The following is a 19,448-nucleotide window of genomic DNA, read 5'->3' as shown; positions in this document are numbered from 1 at the left end:
TGACACCTCTGCTTTGAGGTGATGTCAAAACCATCTGTGATCTTATCCTGATGACTGAAAAGCAAGTTACATAGTACTTCATCTTTAAAGCACGGGGGAGCTCTTGGCTGAGCAGGAGAGCTCTCATGCATGGATGGTATCCACCAACCAGTTGCTCGGCCGTCTGTAGCTTTGGTATGAAGTAATGTCTCTTGGCCTCTCCTGTCTTCCCACAGCCACCCCAGGCAGTGCCATGCAGAAGGACAGAGTCCTGATTCCTATGAAGTCTGAACTCCAGAGGGGTTGGCACCTTGTGGGAGCGAGACACCAGGTCAATCTGCACCCAGTGTCTGCTTGCAGTTTGCAATTTGGAGCAAGTTAGGGGTTGCTCCAAGCCCGCTTTTATGCAAGGCGACGCTTCAGGGTGGTATATGAACATCAGCTCATTAAAGCTCGTGCCCCGATGATAGGCAATATTACTCCTGTTCTCTACAAGAGAGTAGGGAGCTGGGTGCAGAGATGTTAAGCAGTTGAAGGTTATGTAAATTGTGTCCGTCCAGGTGCTTTTTATTTAGCGCTCATGCTGTTTTGTTTCAGCATCATTGCCAGCACCAGTGTTAGGCATCCTAGTGTGTAGACAAGGCAGTAACATCTTTATCTTGTCTAACTTAGATAAAAACTCCAGACATCCCGCTGATAAAAATTCTGTTGGCAGATGTCCTATCTGTTCTCCCTCCTGCAATGGCAGGGGGAAGTAAGAAGGAGGCTCTGGTAGATGGGATTAGGGCTGTGGACTTCTGCAAGAAATTACAGCTTGGGGGAAAAGACTTGTAAGTCGATGAGTTAGGACTGTGGTGTGCTGAGAAGAGAGGTGCTGAAGGTCCTGGGCTGCAAGCAGACCTCTATCTCCAATGCTCATGTGCCCCTACTGATCTTAGGAGTGATGTGGGGAGAAAATTAACTGGTCCCAAACCGCTTAGTGCTTTGCAGGTCAAAACCAACACCTCAGATTCTGCTCTGTGTTTGGTAGATGGTCTGAACAGGTCTTCCTGCGCTGCTTCCCCACCTGTCCTTTCAGAAACCAGCTGCTGAATTCAGCATCAGTGCATGATTTAAAGAGCATTCACACCTCCTTGAGCTCTATCAGGGGCACATCAGGGAGTTTCTTCTCCCTTTTTATAAGTTCTGGGACTCAGTAGTCATTTCCAAGCTCTTTCTGAAGTATTTATATTTGAGCAGTGTCTAGACTCTTCAGCTCTAGTGGAGTAATTTGCTGAATTTGGGGAGTGCTAGCTCAGAAGGGGGCCTCTTCTCGCTGTAACCATTGAACTGCAGCATAGTAAGCTACTAGGAGGTGTAAATGGAGAAGTAATTTTTGCTTACTCTTTCTTTCTGTCTTGCTACTATCTGAGCAAAGTGCTAACAGGATCCTTTGTTTTTTCACTAGCTGGGCTTTGTGAAAGCGGTGTGGAGACCATGGCGAGAGGAGGCCAGTAGACTCTGGTGCCATGGAGCTTCCCAGTTACAGCAAGCAGCTGCTGCAGCAGCTGTACGCTCTCTGCAAAGAGCAGCAGTTCTGCGATTGCACCATCTTCATTGGGAATGTTCATTTTAGAGCACACAAGGTGGTTTTGGCTGCTGCCAGTCTGCTTTTTAAATCCTTGTTGGACAGCACAGACACCATCTCCATTGACGCTTCTGTGATGACCCCTGAGGAGTTTGCGCTCTTGCTGGAGATGATGTACAGTGGCAAACTCCCACTGGGGAAACACAATTTCTCCAAAGTAATCTCCGTGGCAGATAGTCTGCAGATGTTTGATGTGGCTGTTAGTTGCAAGAACCTCCTCAGGGACCTCATCAACTGTTCGACTCAGGACCAGGTAGTGAGAGAAGTCTCCAGCCAGGCAGCAGACTCATCTGGAAACCATGCTGAAGCTAATAACTTGCCCCAGTCTGAAAAACCTGCTGAAGGAAAAACAGATACCCTCCTCCCTCAGAGAGTTTCCCCTTCTCCTGGTCCTCTTGAAGCAGAAATGGAAGCAGATGTTTCTCCTCCTGGCCAGGAACTTACTGTGAATCACACCTGGGTTCACTGGGATGGGATGCCAAGTGACTCTAGATCCCTCTGGGGGGATTCAGGCTCTCATCCTGATCAGCCTGCCTGTGCCGAGCAGGTTGGCCGTGCAGAAGAGGAGCTTGCTGAGCCTCTGGAGGAGAAAGGAGCAGCGAGGGATTTAGGTGAGATTTTTACAGGTCTGGGCACAGCATTGCCTCATACTTGCAACTGCGTTGACTCGCGATTTCCTCTTGTGGGGATCTTTTCCTCTGTGTTTGTTCTTTTTAGTTTGCCCTGGGTTGGGAGCAGCACCAACGTGTACCCCTTTTCTGCAGGGACTTTCTTCCTTTGGCACTGTGCAATACTCTCCTTTGGCCTTTGCAGTTGCTTCACTCTCACCACTTTACCAGAGCCGTAGTGAGCAAAACTTTTCTTACCCATGCACGTGATTGCATCTGATGTACAGTGGGATCTGTGTTAGTTCAGGACATGAGGTTGATAAGGCAATCTGTATAACAGTAAGTGAACAGAGTTGCCTGCTATTGCTACCTTATCCTTTAAACTCCTGTTCAGCATGGGAGGAAAACAGAGGCTGTACTGGGTTTAAAATAAATGTTCCATTTATAACTGGTGTTAAATAAACTGTTGGTTTTCCCTCCAGGGTCCGTGATATCTTTAGAAAGGATTTGTGAGTCACAGTTTCCCTATTACAGCCAATGTGCTGGTTACAAACTGATGCCTTTCAATCACATCATGCTTTCTGTGAATCCCTTCAATTAGCAAATAACTTACCTTGTTTCTCTCACACAGCAGCAGAGAGCAGAAGCTGTAAACTGGATTTCTTTCTTCGATATGAAAGTGTTTTCTCTGAGGCCCTTTCTGATGCCCGAGCTGTGCTGAAAAGACTAGAAGAGTGCAGAGAAATTGATGCCGCTCAAAAGGAGGTAGGTGTGTTTACTTGGGTAAACGATACAAGTTTTTTCTTCACCCTGTTGAGGGCTGGAATAGTTTGTGCCCTGCTTAGGAAATTGTTTCATGGGAAACTGGAGCTCTGGTGCCTGGTTGTTTGAAGGGCGACACATGCTTACCTGAACAACACCCCGGAGAGAAGCATCTGTAAGAGCAAGCTGCTTGTGTGCATAGGTAAAGAAGTAAATGTCCTGCCCTAAAGACATCTTCGTTGTGTTATAGGAGAGCTCCAGCACTGCTTTCTCTCCCTCTGTTTATGGCATTTGCTTCGGGAACTGTATCAACTTGTAAATGCCTGACATACGAGATCCCAAAATAGAGTTCCCGAGCCCTCAGTGAGGGCTTGCTGCGGAGCATCTGCTCCGCTCTGTGTATGGTAGGCTGCTTGTGGGGAACATTATGAGGGGGTTACAGGTGCCACCCTGCGGTGCTTCCTCTGGTGATGTGCCACTTCAAAAGCAGTCGTTGCTGATGAATGATGCTCGAGTTACTATTGGAGTGGATATTTGAGTCTGGTGCTTGGTTAATGCAGAAGAATACTTCGGGCTCTGAACAACAGTAGCCAGGTACCAGCTGTCGTACCGGCTGAAAGCCGCTACAGAAACAGCAGGTTACATCCATATTGGTGTAGCCTTGGTGCAGGAGGACACGGAGCTTGGAAATGATTGTGGTGGGTCCAGGTACGCACTCATGCTGGCTGCACGCTGTTGCATGATCGCACGGTTTGTGAAAAAAGCTGTGGCCACTGTGGAGATAGGATGGCACTGTGTTTGCTCTCCTCACTCTGACTGTTTCCGATAGAGCATTTTTCATACTGGGCTGCATGAACTGCCCTGCGTACCTTTTCTGTATGTGGAAAAAATGAGAATGTGACTGCTGTAGTGCTGGCTCTTTGGTGGCTCCATGGTTAGCTGACCTTTTGAAGCCAAGAAATGCTATTCTGTAGGTCGGAGGGCTGTGATGCTCTGTAGATTCCCATGTGCTTTCTTGCTGGGAAGCTGTCTGGATTCAAGTCACTTGTTGCCTCCAGTACCAGTATGACCATGGGACACAGGACATTTTGGCCGTGGTGGCATTCAGCTTTTAAAAACCCAAGGCAACATGTTTATTAGAAAAAATACCTGTATGACATCAGGGAGGAGAATTCCCTTGAGTCAGGGAGTGCAAGTTTCTTTTCTGACAAGCCTTTAAATGTTCACAGAGGGAAGCATGTGTTCCCTTAGCTGTTGCCCCTTTTGATAGTGTTGAACTTAACATCTCTGGGGCTTTAGGAGGGAGATGTGGGTTCTAATTTATGTTTGTAGGAGCAAGCCCAAGCCTGGCTGGGCTGACAAGCACCTGTGAGTACATTGTTTTCAGCATGCCTGCACTCCCTGAGAAGATTTTTGTATGTTTGTTTGTCTCCCTGATCACAAAAATATGTCAGGTTTAAGGTTTTACCTATTCTGCACCTTGGCAATTGGAGCAGAGCTGGGGAGGGTGTTGTGCAATGTGGATGGGTGCTGCCAGAAGGGATTTGGCAGCTCCATGCACCCATGCCAGCAGGCATCACCCGTGCTGGCATGCCTTCCCTTGCCCACTTGTGCTGTCTCCACAGTGACCTGCAAAGTGCCCAGGCAGGCGTGCTGCCTTGCTTCTGCTCTGCATAACAGCCTCATTTTCTATTGCTTTGCAGTAACTGTTGTTTCATTTTTCTTCAGCACCTCCAAGACCCAGCGGGTGAGGTTTGCAGACCCATGCCTGGCCCTTTATGCTCCCAAATGAGCTGTTGCAGCAGGAGCCAAGCGGGAGGTTGTGGAGCTCACAGACGGTTTGGGTGTCTGACCGCAAAACAGCAGCTGGACAATTTTTCTGCAGCTATAAATAAATGCTGAATAAATGAGAAATGGATTTTCTTTAAGCCTTCCTGAAAAATCACTTCTCAGCTGTCACAAGCATGAAAAGTGTCAGCCCCAGGGCAGTGGGGGGGACAGACTGCAGCCTGTTGTAAGCAAGGGCTCAGCCAGATCTGTCCCTCTCTGAGCTCCCCTCTGGGACAAGCAGGACCTGTGAGCATCAGCACGAGCCTGGGTTCTGTTTCCAGCAGACAGAGTAGCTGTTTCCCGCAAGGCCCGGTGTTTTCTTTGGGGGAAACAGAATCACAGAATGACAGGGGTTGGAAGGGACCTCTGGAGATCATCTAGTCCAACCCCCCCACCAGAGCAGGTTCACCTAGAGCAGCCTGCACAGGAGTGTGTCCAGGCAAGTTTTGAGTATCTCCAGAGAAGGAGACTCCACAATGTCTCTGGGCAGCTTGTTCCAGTGCTCTGCCACCCTCAAAGTAAAGACGTTCTTCCTCATGTTTGGATAGAATTTCCTATGAGCAAGTTTGTGCCCGTTACCTCTTGTCCTGTCACTGGGCACCACGGAAAAAAGACTGGCCCCATCCTCCTGGCACCCACCCCTTAAGTATTTGTAAGCATTAATAAGATCCCCCCTCAGTCTTCTCTTCTCCAGACTAAAAAGACCCAAGTCCCTCAGCCTTTCCTCATAAGAAAGATGTTCCAGTCCCCTAATCATCTTTGTAGCCCTGTCCTTCTTGAACTGGGGAGCCCAGAACTGGATGCAGTCCTCCAGACGCAGCCTCACCGGGCAGAGTAGAGGGGGAGGATAACCTCCCTCGCCCTGCTTGCCACGCTCTTCTTGATGCACCCCAGGATGCTATTGGCCTTCTTGGCCCCAAGGGCACGTTGCTGGCTCACAGTCATCCTGTTATCTCCCAGGACTCCCAGGTCCCTTTCCACAGAGCTGCTCTCCAGCAGGTCAGCTCCCAACGTGTACTGATGCACGGGGTTATTCCACCCCAGGTGCAGTACTCTACACTTGCCTTTATTGAATTTCATAAGGTTCCTCTCTGCCCAACTCTCCAGCCTGTCCAGGTCACGCTGAACGGCAGCGCAGCCTTCTGCTGTGTCTGCTACTCCTCCCAGTTTTGTGTCATCAGCAAACTTGTTGAGGGCACACTCCATCCCTTCATCCAGGTCATTGATGAATATATTGAACTGGACTGGACCCAGTACTGACCTATGGCGATGTGTTTTTAAAGTCATGCTTAACGTGAAAGTTCAGCTCCAAAAAGCCCAGCTCAGGATGCATAATTAAGGCTGAGATTGTGCCAGTGGTAGATGTCAATGGATTTTTTTCTTTTTTTCTCTCTCCTTTTTGTTTTTTTCCCTCCCCTTTTTTGTATTCTTTTGCCAGTCATTTGCTTGAAGTCTCTTGGGTGCCTTGGGGCAAGTAAAAGTTGGTCTGGAAGCCAGTGAGATGTCGTTTCTTTGCACTATGCAGTCTTGCTGGGCATGCTTACCCTGCCGCAGGGGAGATCTCCCATCCCTCGTGCACGTCCTTCTGCTCAGGAGCCTTTTGTGGGTGGCTAATCTCTATAGGCAAGCAGTGATGTTTTTTTGGACAGCAAAGCCTGGGCAGCGTGGGGGCTTGTGGGTGTTTGATTTTTTAGGCTGTGGAGTTTTTCCCCAAGGAGGTTTGTGGTGCAGGGCTTGCTTTTGCGAGAATTGTTGCTTCTCTCGAAGTTTGATGTTACGTTCTGCTCCCTGGGCTGAAAAATGCAGACACATTGCTTTTCTGTGTAGGGAGAAGTGATTTTGGGGGTTGTTTTTGTTTTAGAGTCTCTCTGTGTATCTCACATAAACTATTCCTATCTAATTTGGTTCTGGCCTGGATGCAACCTGCTTGGAAATGAGAACAAGACTGAAATTGCAGTAATTTGGGGAAGCGTAGAAGAGCTTTGCTGGTGTCAAGTCTTATCTTCCTGTGCTCTCTTAGAGAAACTCAATTCAAATTATTGCACAGCTCATTTGTTCCCTCTACTACTGGGTTCAGATGAAGTGGGGGAGCGTTGATTCTCCCGCATAGAATAAATGTCACTGTGCTTGTGGATCATTTCCATTGCCTATGGGCCTGTCCAATTATTGTCATCCTTCGTTTGCAGCTGCAGGGATTTCTGGATGCGGCAGAAGAAAGAAGTTTCCCATTATCTTCTGCATCCTGATTAGGAGTGATGGGTTGTAAGGGTTTTATTTTGTGGTGGCAGAGCTGGAGAATTTTTTTCCCCCCTGTTCTGGTGTACATGTGTGGAAGAAGTTTGGGCTGAGCTTATGTTCCTGTTGAGTGGAGCAAGCAGGGGTCAGCATTCTCCACGCAGCCTTCCTGGTACTGGGGTCTCCCTCATCAGTCACGTACAAATGCAGGCTTGAAAAAAAAACCACACTTCAGATATCTGAACCAGAAATGGGAGCCTAGCTTTTCTCTGATTATTGTGTGCACAATGATAGCTGATGGACTTCATGATGTGGTCATAGCCTATGAGCTTCTCTGTGGTCCAGATGTGTAAAGCCAGTCCCTGTGCTGTCAATGGCACCCACCCTGTGGGCAGTGGTTCTGTCTGTGCCGGTTTCCAATGGCTTTTAAAATATTTTCTTCACCTTATGAACACCAAAAATTAACCAGTAAAAAAACCCAAAGCAGCTTTTGTTCATGGACGACTGATGAGTATGTCTCTGGAAGTCTTCTGTGGTGCCCAGCCTCCTGCGGTCGGGGACTTTGCAGCTCACTGAATGGCCGGTGCAGCTCTCCTTGGGGAATGGAGGTGACGTTGAGGTATGGGCACAGGATTTATCACGTTCGGAGTGAGTCTTGTAACTGAATGTGCCTCAGCTTGCGAGGGAGGGGTCTGAAGGGAGCTAGCTTCTTCTGTCACCCTAAACCCCATGGCTTTCCAGCCTGTCTCTTGCAGATCCCTGCCCACCACACTTTGGGTGCTTGCATTCGCTCTGCAGCTAGTGCTTGAGGAAGATCTCTCAGTAAGAGTCGCTAAAGTGGCTTTTTGCTGAGACATCCTGTCACAGTGGGAGCAGGAGCATGGATAAGGCATGAAAAGCCATAACCCTGCTCGTCCACCTGTAGTGAAGAGGCTAGTGGCCAGCTGGGCTAGTGGCCACACTGACCTGCCTCCTCCCTCTCTCCCCACATCCCTCTTTAGTCTCAGTTATGGGCCATTGCACTCGGGTGGGATGCATGTTACTTGCCCACCTTGTTGAGGTCCTCTCCGTGTCCCAGGACATCCCTCAGGATGGCAAACCAACCGAGTTCAGCCCAGCTCAGGCTCAGGGTCGCTCCCTGCAGGGCCATCCACCAGCTGCTCTTTCAGCATCCCTGTCCCCACGCAGAAGAACAATCTCACGATCCTGTTGGAGGGGGAGGTGGAGGTCCCAGAGGCACTGCCTCCCTGGGAGTGGTGTGGATTGGTGTGAGGAGGGAGATTAATGCCGGGCTGGGAGGACACAGCACTAACTCAGCTCTTGCTGAGAAGGTTGTGGCTCTGCGTGAGCAGCCTCATGCATCTTCCTAGCCAAAGTGGCAGGGGGCTTTGGAAGGAGAAGATGATAAGGAGGAATGGGGCAGAGCAAGAGGTCCTGCAGTAGGGCAAAGGGACGCAGCAGTGTAGGAATTGATTGTGTTAGGAAAGAAATCTGGAAAAATGTGGAAGATGTGGAGGTGATATGGAGGTAGGAGACCTACCTCCTGGGGTGTTACCGGCAGAGATTCCTGTTCAGAGCTTGCCTTGGGGCTGCCACGCACATGGGGAGGTTTGAGATGAACTGGGAGGACTGTTTTTTGGTGTTTGACCATAGCGGTATTGAGCTACTGAGTTAGTAGTGTTGTGGCCACCAGAACTGACGCTCTCAACTGGGACCCAACTTCTCAGTGGACATTGAACCTATTTGGTGGCACAGCTCAAGCTTAAGCCAGATCTTGGTGAGCAGGATTCCCTGCTCAGAGAGCCCATCTCTTCCTCCAGTCTGGAAGCTGGATGTGTGCTGATTCGTGCCAAATTGGCCACGAAGGGTTTTGCAAGTGCCCCAGACAGTGAAAGCCTAATGGATCAGGCTGCAATGCGTAGGCACATTATGACTAAGTGGAAGCTGGGATTCCAGCTAATATCAGTATTTCTCTGTTTTTTCCACTATCTTTGGGAATTGTTAGTGCTTCAAAGTAAGTCTAAAATGCACTGTGTGCTCTTTCAAAACAATGCTAAAAGGCTGTTGTTCCCACTGAGCAATATGTCTGAGGAAAGGTCTTCCGGAAGGAGACTGTAAATAGCAGAGCCCTTCAGTTTCTGAAAACTCATTTCCATTAACCAAAACCATGCACTGAGGAAGGGATGTTATCTGGAGCTCTGGGTAGCAATGCTGTGCTGATTTTAATTAAAAAAAAAAAAAAGGCAACAAGAAGTTACTTTTATTCCATATTAGTAGAAACATGTATTTGGCAGGGTGCTGAGCACCTTTAGGATGGTGAGAGTCAAGATATTTTGTGTTTTACAGGATCATTTTGATCTGGAAGGGGCATGCAAACCTTGAGAACAAACATGATCTGGTTATCAAGTCTCATTACAAATTAATGTTTGCATTAAAAAAATACCTTTAAGCTTGTTCTTCAACACGTCTGCGGCATCTCCTTTCTTCCTTTATAACAGAGCCCTTCATGTCCGCATCTCTCTGTTTGGCAGGAAAAATGCCGTTAGCGGGTAAGAGCCGGGACTCCTGCAGCTTCCCCGCTGTGGATACTCTTTGCAATAGGTCATTGCACTGTCACGCTGCCCTAATATATGAGCATTTACACCTGCTAGGAAAAGCAAGTCCACCATCCCCCTGGTGTGGCCCCAAGCAGTTGCATTCAGTCTTTTTATCATAGAAATAAAAATGACAATGACAGCAGAAAATGGCTGCTCTCTCTGGAGCCAGGCTAAGCTCTCCACTTCAAAGGTACTTTTGTAGCATCCCCGGAGTCTCTAATAAAGGACGCCTGCTCTGAAAGGCTAGCATCTCTCCTGGAGAGCTGGGGAGCATGTGTCTTTAGGGGCAATATTTACAGCGTTAAAGGGCTCCGGGGAAATGGGAGCAAGAGTTACAGCTTATTTCTTTTCCTTTTATTTCCATAACTGTGCAGGCATGTTTGCCTCTGGTTGCTGTTTCAGGTCACTGGAGTGGATTTTGGAGGTCTGGGTGTGATTGCCAGGCATGCTGAGAGCCCGTGACACTCAGTTTGCGTGCCTCCTCTCCAAAGCTTTCTCTAGGAGACGCAACTCCATTGTGACTTGAGGACTGAGATTCCTGAAAGTCCCATTTAAAACATTCTCTGCTTTCTGTGCAAGTGATCTCTCCTTGTTCTGCAGTGAAAGCTAGTATCCCCTGCCCTGGCCTTGGGCTTCCGATGTAACAGTGTTTAAACCTTATTTTATTAGGTCTCTTAGACTTACTGGCATTTGGCTGTTAGGAGAAGAAATGAAGAGATGTTTGGTGCTGGAACCAGCTCCAGTTTGTGGGACTTGCTGTAAAGATAAGAGCTGTCACGCAGGGCTTGCTGCCCTCCTTCCCGGGGCTGATGGCTGCAGACCGGAGCTTGAGTTCAATGCTGTGTGTCTTTGTGGTTATTTTTTTGTTTTGTTTAATTTTTTGTCCCCTGAACAAAACCCCAGGATTCTGCTTTTTGTGTTGGTTTGTATAGGGCAGTTGACTCTGTTATTAACACCTTCTGTGTTTGCCTGTTCTGTTGTAGGCTCTGGTTGCCTGTCTGGCAGAGGCAGGGGGACAGTCGGTGTTCAAGAAGCTGCTGAGCAAAGTGAAGGATGCTGAGACTCTAGGTGCTCAGACCCTACATGCTCAGACCCTCGTGTCTTTACTGAAGCTGTTTCAAGACGCGAATCCCAAGCTGAGAGCGGCTTTGCTGGAGAGGCAAGGGCCCAGCGGAGAAGCCCTAGAGCAAACAGGTACAGAAGCGGGTGCAGCCTCTGGCAAAGTGAGCGGGCAACCTTACAGGCAAAGCAGGTCTCCAGAAGCCCTGTATCCTTACTCGGATGCAGGAGGTTTATCGCCTGCTGGCCAAGCTCCTGGACTGTTTCCATCCTGCCTGGAGGGCGGGATCGATAGCTGTGCAGCAGCATGGGTCAGACCACAGCTGAGCCTCAGGATTGAAAGCTCCTTTCTTACTTGAGTCTGACACAAAGCAGTGGCCTTGCAAACCTGGTGTTAACCTCCAGCTTGCTTTATGGCTTTGTGCTCTGTTAGATAAATGAGACGTTTTCCTTTCACAGAGTTTAAAGAGAATAGCAAAGTGGTTTTCCTCTGCTGCTTGTGCTTGGGATGAGCTTTGCTATTCACTTAGATCTTTCACAGAGTTTCACTCGCTTCAGGAGCCTGTCAGTTCCTTCAGACTGACTTGTTTCTTCTCTTGTGTTTCTGAATCCTTTTCCCCCCAGAGACTACAGACGAGGGAGAGACGCTGACCGCTCGCTTGCTGGGATGCAGGGAGGAGCTGATCCAGAGCGTGACACAGCTGAGCCCTATCATAGAGTTCCTGGAGGCGGCAGAAGAGGGATTCCTGACTGCCTCGGAGAAGCGGGTAAAAAAAATCTGAAATAAGGAAACCTCTGTGGGCGAGGAGGGGGGGGGTGTGTCTGCAAGGCACCCTCTTACCGCATGGTTTGCCAAGTGATGTGCTAGCTTCACCTGGCAATTTCACCTCCCCTTTGCACAGCATGGACTGCACATGTGTGGTGTCTCAGGGCCTTCTGCGCTGAACTGTGGGAATGGTGAAAGCTGAGCTGCGAAGGCAACCTCAAAACCAGGATGGACGCTGCCTGGTGCAGTGTCAGGCCACTCCTGCAAGTGGAGCCTGGGGCAAAGGAGGTGCCTGGTGCTCCTCATAGGCCCTGAAAATGCCTTTTTGTGAGCCTGGAGGAGGCTCTGTAGCGGAGTTTAGTTTCAGCAGAACCACTAAAACTTCTGTGCTGCCTGTCTGGCAGATATGTCCCTGTGTACTCAGTCATCAGCTTACCTTTCAGCTGACTCTCCCAGCTTTAACTCTTTTCTTTGGCTCTTATCACACAGTTGCCTGTAAGAGTAGCACATCCACTGACTGATTTTTTAATATTTTTTTTTGATGTGTTGAATGCAGTTGTTGGTGGGGAGGACTGTTGCTTTCCTGTAAGCAGTTGCATTATGTATGCTGATTTGCAGAAGCCATAAAGGACAAAATATTGTGTATAACCTGCTTTCCATTGTATTTTGGGGGGAGCTGGCTATACCCTGCCCGTGCAGCTGAAACCTGCAGCGTGCCCTAGCATGTTGCGTTCGGTACACAGCTTGCAGACCTCCTGTCCTAGTTTGTCACATCAGTTAGTTCATCTGATGCAGGATTATAGTGAGTGGAAAGCACTGTTGTGCTCAGTGGCATGAATGATGGCTGCTTTCTGTCTGAGCGAGTCTGACCAGAGCCACGAGAGGTGGGCTGAGAACCTCTGCCTGTCTTGTAAGTCCCTCAGTTAACATCTTGCTCACTTGGTCCCTGACCGAGTGTCCAGCACGGAGCATCCCTAGATATGGGTGCAGCTCGGTGCAGGAGGGCCAAAGAAGGTGTTGCTGACAGAGGCATCCACTTTGTCCTCATGGGCTAGGCTGTGACTGTGGCTGATGAATTTTCCCCTTCGAAAGCAGCATGGCTGAGCCTGGAATGGGGATGTGAGAGGGAGGCGTGAATGCAGCAAAGGACTCTGCTTCTGCTGGGGATATTGCAGCTGTCAGCAGAGACCCACGCAGGGGTGCCTGGAGCTGAGCTCCTAGCCGTGAAAGCTGCATCAGCAGTGGGGAGATTAGGATTTTTCATATATGCCTCTTCATATTGCGGTATGTCCTTTCTTTTAAAAGCTGCACCTTTTCCCTGCACTCTTCTTTTTGTCTTCATGAAATTAGATAGTTATAATGCAGCCATTTTTTATTTCCTTTCCCGCTGAAAAAAACCCAAACCAACCACAAACCAAAACCATTCTGCCATCATAATTCTGCCCCTTGGGTGCAGGATCCAGCCTTTAATTGCATCATCATCATATACTACTTGACTCCTGCCTCGTTTGGTGAAGGGGTAGTGTTATTCAGTATTTCTTTTTATCCTTTTCAATTACTCTATGCTCCGTTTGCTGCAGAGCTTCCAAACCCTGCTGCGAATACAAAATCCTTCTCCTCTCTATGGGATCCCTTCATGCTCTTGTTTTAGCCCACAGGTTCCCAGCAAATAACAAATGTATTTGGGGAGCACTCTGGTGAGGCTGGGTGCATCACTTTTTCCCTGCTGTGGCACAAGAAAATAAGGTGGAAATTGCCAAATGTAGACTGACCTTGGGGGGGGGGTTGTGTGTGTGTCCCTTTTTTTTTTTTCCAGGCTTGGTTTATTTGTTTGGGTTTTTTTGTCCCTCCAGACAAGTGGAAAAGTGCTTAATTATTTCAGAAGTTAAATTGATTAAAATGGTGGGCCTGTGGCATATGTGCAGTTGACATCTCTGGTGTCTCAAGTGCAGTACTGGGAAAACAAACATGGAATTAGCAGCCACCTCGGAAGGTTTCATCTTACCTGATTCATCCAGCATTGCACGAGAGCTCTGGGCTGGCAGAAATAGGATCTAGTTCTCCAAGGGTTCATAAAGATTAGGCTTTCCTTTTTCTTCTCACAGTCACTGCCTCATTAGCTACACATTTATTCAGCAAGACAAGCATGAGTTTTACGTGTAAGAGCCTTTTTTCTAGGCAGCTGGGTTCTTTCTGTGCCTGGACCAAGCTATGCATGGAGCATGTCTGATTTTCTTTGCTCAAAAAACCAGTACATGATGTGTTGCAAAGCCCCTTTGTAAATCCTTGTTTTTCTTGGGAACTTTCTACCTAGAACTGCTATTTTTTGAGCACTTAACTTTATGGCTGCTTTAGTGTTTCTGTAATGTTGGGAGGTAGGGTGGAGGATTTTGGGCATGGCTTGCGTGCAGATTATCACTTAAGAGAAATAAACTTAGATACAAAGGAAGAGCAGGTAACCTCTAGTACATGGTGTCCCACGGCTTAGGTCATCGCAGAGTTCAGAGCGACCCGTCCACAGTACAGCCCTGAACTGGAGCACCAGAGTAGCTGATAGAAACACCCGTGCTTTCCTTCTGTATGGGCTCTCTTTTGGAGTGGAGTTGGGCATTTTGAGCTGTGTGCTTTGCCTCCCCTTTGGCTCCAGTGTGTACACAGCTTGATCACAGAATCACAGAAGCACTAAGGTTGGAAAAGACCTGTAAGATCATCAAGTCCAACCATCAACTAACACCACCATGCCCATTAAACCATGTCCCACAATGCCTCGTCCACACGTTCCTTGAACCCCTCCAGTGATGGTGACTCCACCGCTTCCCTGGGCAGCTTATTCCAGTGTTTCACCACTCTCTCCATAAAGAAATTTTTCCTAATATCCAGCCTAAACCTTCCCTGGCACAACGTGAGGCCATTTCCTCTTGTCCTGTCACTCGTCACTTGGGAGAAGAGGCCAACACCCACCTCTTCTGCAACCCCCTTTCAGGTAATTGTAGAGAGCGATGAGGTCTCCCCTCAGCCTCCTCTTCTCCAGACTGAACACCCCCAGCTCCCTCAGCCACTCCTCATCAGACTTGTGCTCCAGACCCCTCACCAGCTTCATCGCCCTTCTCTGGACACGCTCCAGCACCTCAATGTCCTTCTTGGAGTGAGGGGCCCAAAAGTGAACACAGCATTCGAGGTGCGGCCTCACTAGCGCTGAGTACAGGGGGACAATCCCTTCCCTACTCCTGCTGGCCACACTAGTTCTGATACAGGCCAGGATGCCGTTGGCCTTCTTGGCCACCTGGGCACACTGCTGGCTCATATTCAGCCGGCTGTCAATCAACACCCCCAGGTCCTTTTCTGCGGGGCAGCTTTCCAGCCACTCGTCCCCAAGCCTGTAGCGTTGCATGGGGTTGTTGTGACCCAAGTGCAGGACCCGGCATTTGGCCTTGTTGAACCTCATACAATTGACCTCGGCCCATCGATCCAGCCTGTCCAGATCCCTCTGTGGAGCCTTCCTACCCTCGAGCAGATCAACACTCCCGCCCAACTTGATGTCATCTGCAAACTTGCTGAGGGTGCACTCGATCCCTTCATCCAGATCATCGACAAATATATTAAACAAGACCGGTCCCAAAACTGAGCCCTGGGGGACTCCGCTTGTGACCAGCCGCCAGCTGGATTTCACTCCATTCACCACGATGCTCAAACCAAACTGCTTCAGCGCTAGGACAGGTACGAATGACAACAAGAGCAAGGTTACAGGCTGTTGCAGGAGCAATGCAAACTGGACACACTGGGGGATGGAGAAGTCCTGTTGCAAGCAGAACAGGGGTATGTTTTGTAGCTGTTTCACCCGGTTGTTGTCAAAATGAGTCTCAGTATGTCAGCACTGCATCCCCCACTGCCAGGGTCATCACTTCTTTGCCTGTCAACACTTGCTTGGGAGCAGTGGTAGGTTACAGCATAAGCTCCCCAAAAAGATGCTGCTCTTGTACCCCTTTTTGTGTTCTCTTAAAAGCTGACTTCAGACTGAGCAATCCAGAGTCAGCTCAGTGTGAATTAGATGGGAGGATACGTCAACAGGTTCACTAACAGAGTTTTGGCTATAAAAGGACAGATTTTTAGAAATGAGAGAAGCTAATTAATGAGATCAGCTGCTCATAAGAGCGCAGGAGGAGCTGTTGGATTAGTTTCTTTTATGTTAAAGGTAGGAGAACTGTCTGAAGTTTGCATCCTCAACGAGAGAGGAGAATTTGTATGAGAGGTTACAGACCTGAGTGAATGAATAACTTGAGGAAGAGTATTAGGAACTGCAAGGAATGGCTGAAATGTCCGTCAGGCAAAGAAATGTACGTTAGAGGTATGAAGAGAGTCTTCGGGTACATCAGGCTGCTGGGCTTGACGACAAGCAACAAATGTTTGTCTGATCAAGTAAAGAAGAAGAATAGTGAGAAGAAATGACCCTCAAACTCACAACTGAGCTTAGGGACAAATCCAGGAGAGACGTGGAAACAGAAATTTCCTGCAGCTGAAGTGAAACCACAATTCAAAGGGCATCCCCCAGCAGACTGGAGGAGCTGACACTTGTGGCTATGAGAGCGACAGCAAGGTTTATTACTGCATTTTCCAAGTTGAGAGTGGTCCCTACAATTGATGACCAGGACAAACACGTGAGAGAGGGAAGCAGTGATCCAGGCAGCCAGCTCTGTGGGTGCACAGGAATGTGTGTTGGGACAGGCTGGAGGATGCATCTTGCTGAAGTACTGCATCTAAGCAAAAAAAATGGAATAAAATGCAGGAAAGGGTGTTCAAGTAAATTGTTTCTGCCTGGCCTGGCATCTTTATTTGATGAGATAAAAATGTTTTTTTCTGCCTCGATCTAGACTTGAGGAAAGCTTTTGAATTTCGTGTGAGGAAATTGTTAAACTAGAGGAAGTGGTGATATTAAAAAAGGATGTATCTTATTGGGGGAGAACACCAGATTGTGCTGAAGGCAGGACTGACAGGTTGGAGCAAGGTTACCAGTGGGATTCTTGGCACTTACTTAATATTAACACTAATGTTATTGACACAAAAATGTCAAAGCATGCTTAGCAAAACTTGCTGATGAGCAAAACCGGGATTTTTTGTCCACACCGAGAAAGAATCTGTCTGCAAGAGGGAGAAGAATTACAGGGCTGGAGAACTAAGTAGTGAGAATTGAATGACGTGATAGCATAAAGTGAAGGGCGTGCTTTTAGATGCAGTAATGAGAACTAAGAATTAAGGCCTCATCTGAAATTTCTGTGTGCAGTTCCATTCTTGTTCAAAAAAGATGAATTCGTATTGAAGCAGAGACAGATCTGCAATTGTAAGATTAGGGGAGTGGAGAAGCTGTTCTACGAGAGGAGCTGCCTTATTTAGACAAGTGAAACGAAGACTGAGAGGCAATATGATCGTGCTCTTGTAAAGAAATTGAAGAGGAAGGGTAGGGTAAACACCTCAGAAGAAGGCTTTTAAAGCTGAAAGTTAATGTTGGCACATGAACAAATGGGTATAAGCTTGCCATGAATAAATCTAAGCTGAAAATTAGAAGAATCAATGGGAGCATGAGGCTGTGGAAGAGCTTTCCAACAGGGAAAGGGAGCAAAAATATAACTAGTTTCAGGACAGATCTTAATAATTTCATTAGTGGGACTGTGTCGTGTAGTGCTTATGACAGCAGGGAACTGGGCTGGTGACCTACAGCGTTTCTGCCAGTCCTACATTTCAAATGCTTAGGAAACACAGCATTTGCAGAGAGGAGGTCAACCTGTATTTGTCAACTGGCTTTCCCTTGTAGGAGCCTTATAGGTATTATACTGGCATACTAGAGCTTTTCCAAGTTACAGTGATTGCATCTCACATAAGAGATGTCTCATGTGGCCTTGTCATAGAAATAATCATTCAATTAATAGGATGCTTATTTAAACAATGAGTCTTTTTCTTTTTTTTTCTCTCCATCCCTGTCTTTCAATGACAAGCAGAAAAATTGGGGCGACAAGGGAAAAGAGACTGTCAATTTAAAAAGTACTTGCTAAAAATATTAAATTAAATATTATTTTGAACCCTGTCTTTAAGGGTTTTTTTGTTTCCTTTGAAAAAATGGTTTTTGCTTGTCATCCACTTTCAAGAGCTAGACTTGGTGGAAGAACACACCAGGGTAGTTTTCAAGGTGATACATGTCAGATATACCAGGGACGTGTTTAGATGTTCCTGTAACTAGCACCACATAACACCTCCCAGTTAATCAAATTAGTGGAAGCAGTGGATATGGTTTTATTGTAGTACTGTGATACTGTTCCTGTTTCTCTGATCTCTATTCAGATCCAAGAGTTTGTAGGAAATTCTCACAAACAGGTTCTTGGCTGTTTCTTTGTCACAGGTGGTTTTGGATTGCTGTGAAGGTGGCTCTCAGAGGGAGGCCATGGACAATCTGCTCAGGAAGGTGGATGAAGAGAAAATGCTGAAAGCAGAAAGTTTGGTCAAACTTCTGATGGCTGTGAAAGCATCATTCCCTGGTCTCCACCTTGTGCTAGACAACTTGATGACAACAGCAAATATCTCTGATGGCAAAGGTATGGGTACACTAAACTTCAGAGCCTGGGGGTTCAGTTCATGGAATTGTCAGGAAGTTTGGATGCTTGTCTGGACTTTAGCATGATCTTATAATCTTACTTTCATGTAAGGGAATGGGATGGCCATTTTACGCAAACAAAAATGGTTTGAGAGCACTGGGGTAGGAGGACTATGCCAGCAAGAAGGCCCCTGCTTTGCAATGAAATGAGCAGTGTTGGGCAGAAGCCTGTTGGGTTCCTTCCTTGAGTTTGACATTGATAGGGTAGAAACTAGGATGTCATATCTGGAAAACAGGAGAACTGTTCCCTGCAGTGTCAAATTACTTTTTGGTTTTGAGTCACTTAAGAGCAGCGACATGTGTCTCCATAAAAAATAGAACAATTTTCACTTAATAAACCCTTCATAGGTGAAGGAATTCTTACCAAACTCTGGTCCATTGGTGACTTTAACTTATAGAATCATAGGATCATAGAATCGTTTAGGTTGGAAAAGACCTTTAAGATCGTCAAGTTCAACCGTAAACCTAACGCTGCTAAGTCCACCACTAAACCATGTCCCTAAGCACCTCATCCACACGTCTTTTAAAAACCTCCAGGGATGGTGACTCAACCACCTCCCCGGGCAGCCTGTTCAATGTCTGACAACCCTTTCTGTGAAGAAGTTTTTCCTAACATCCAGTCTGAACCTCCCCTGGTGCAACTTGAGGCCATTTCCTCTTGTCCTGTCACTCGTCACTTGGGAGAAGAGGCCAACACCCACCTCTCTGCAACCCCCTTTCAGGTAATTGTAGAGAGCGATGAGGTCTCCCCTCAGCCTCCTCTTCTCCAGACTGAACACCCCCAGCTCCCTCAGCCGCTCCTCATCAGACTTGTGCTCCAGACCCCTCACCAGCTCCGTCGCCCTTCTCTGGACACGCTCCAGCACCTCAATGTCCTTCTTGGAGTGAGGGGCCCAAAACTGAACACAGTATTCGAGGTGCGGCCTCACCAGTGCCGAGTACAGGGGCACGATCACCTCCCTAGTCCTGCTGGCCACACTGTTTCTGATACAGGCCAGGATGCCGTTGGCCTTCTTGGCCACCTGGGCACACTGCCAGCTCATATTCAGCTGGCTATTGATCAACCCCCCAGCTCCTTTTCTGCAGGGCAGCTTTCCAGCCACTCGTCCCCAAGCCTGTAGCGTTGCATGGGGTTGTTGTGACCCATGTGCAGGACCCGGCACTTGGCCTTGTTGAACCTCATACAATTGGCCTGGGCCCATCGATCCAGCCTGTCCAGATCCCTCTGTGGAGCCTTCCTACCCTCAAGCAGATCAACACTCCCGCCCAACTTGGTGTCGTCTGCAAACTTGCTGAGGGAGAACTCAATCCCCTCATCTAGATCATCAATGAATATATTAAACAA

General features: G+C 47.9%; 1 protein-coding gene across 1 annotated transcript in view; it reads left to right on the top strand.

Annotated features, from left to right (window-relative positions):
* The first annotated feature begins 1,468 nt into the window (after positions 1-1,468).
* The window catches only part of ZBTB40 (zinc finger and BTB domain containing 40), a 35,770-nt gene continuing 17,790 nt past the window's right edge, over positions 1,469-19,448 (top strand). The window contains exons 1-3 of the mRNA XM_059830043.1: positions 1,469-2,217; positions 2,846-2,979; positions 17,852-18,044. Coding sequence (XP_059686026.1) covers positions 1,488-2,217; positions 2,846-2,979; positions 17,852-18,044 — 1,057 coding nt within the window. The 5' untranslated portion in view covers positions 1,469-1,487. The remainder of the gene's footprint in view (positions 2,218-2,845; positions 2,980-17,851; positions 18,045-19,448) is intronic.

This window comes from Gavia stellata, chromosome 27, assembly GCF_030936135.1.
Source record: "Gavia stellata isolate bGavSte3 chromosome 27, bGavSte3.hap2, whole genome shotgun sequence".
NCBI lineage: Eukaryota > Metazoa > Chordata > Aves > Gaviiformes > Gaviidae > Gavia > Gavia stellata.
The sequence above is the reverse complement of the archived record's forward strand: the minus strand, read 5'-3'. Positions and strand labels throughout refer to the sequence as shown.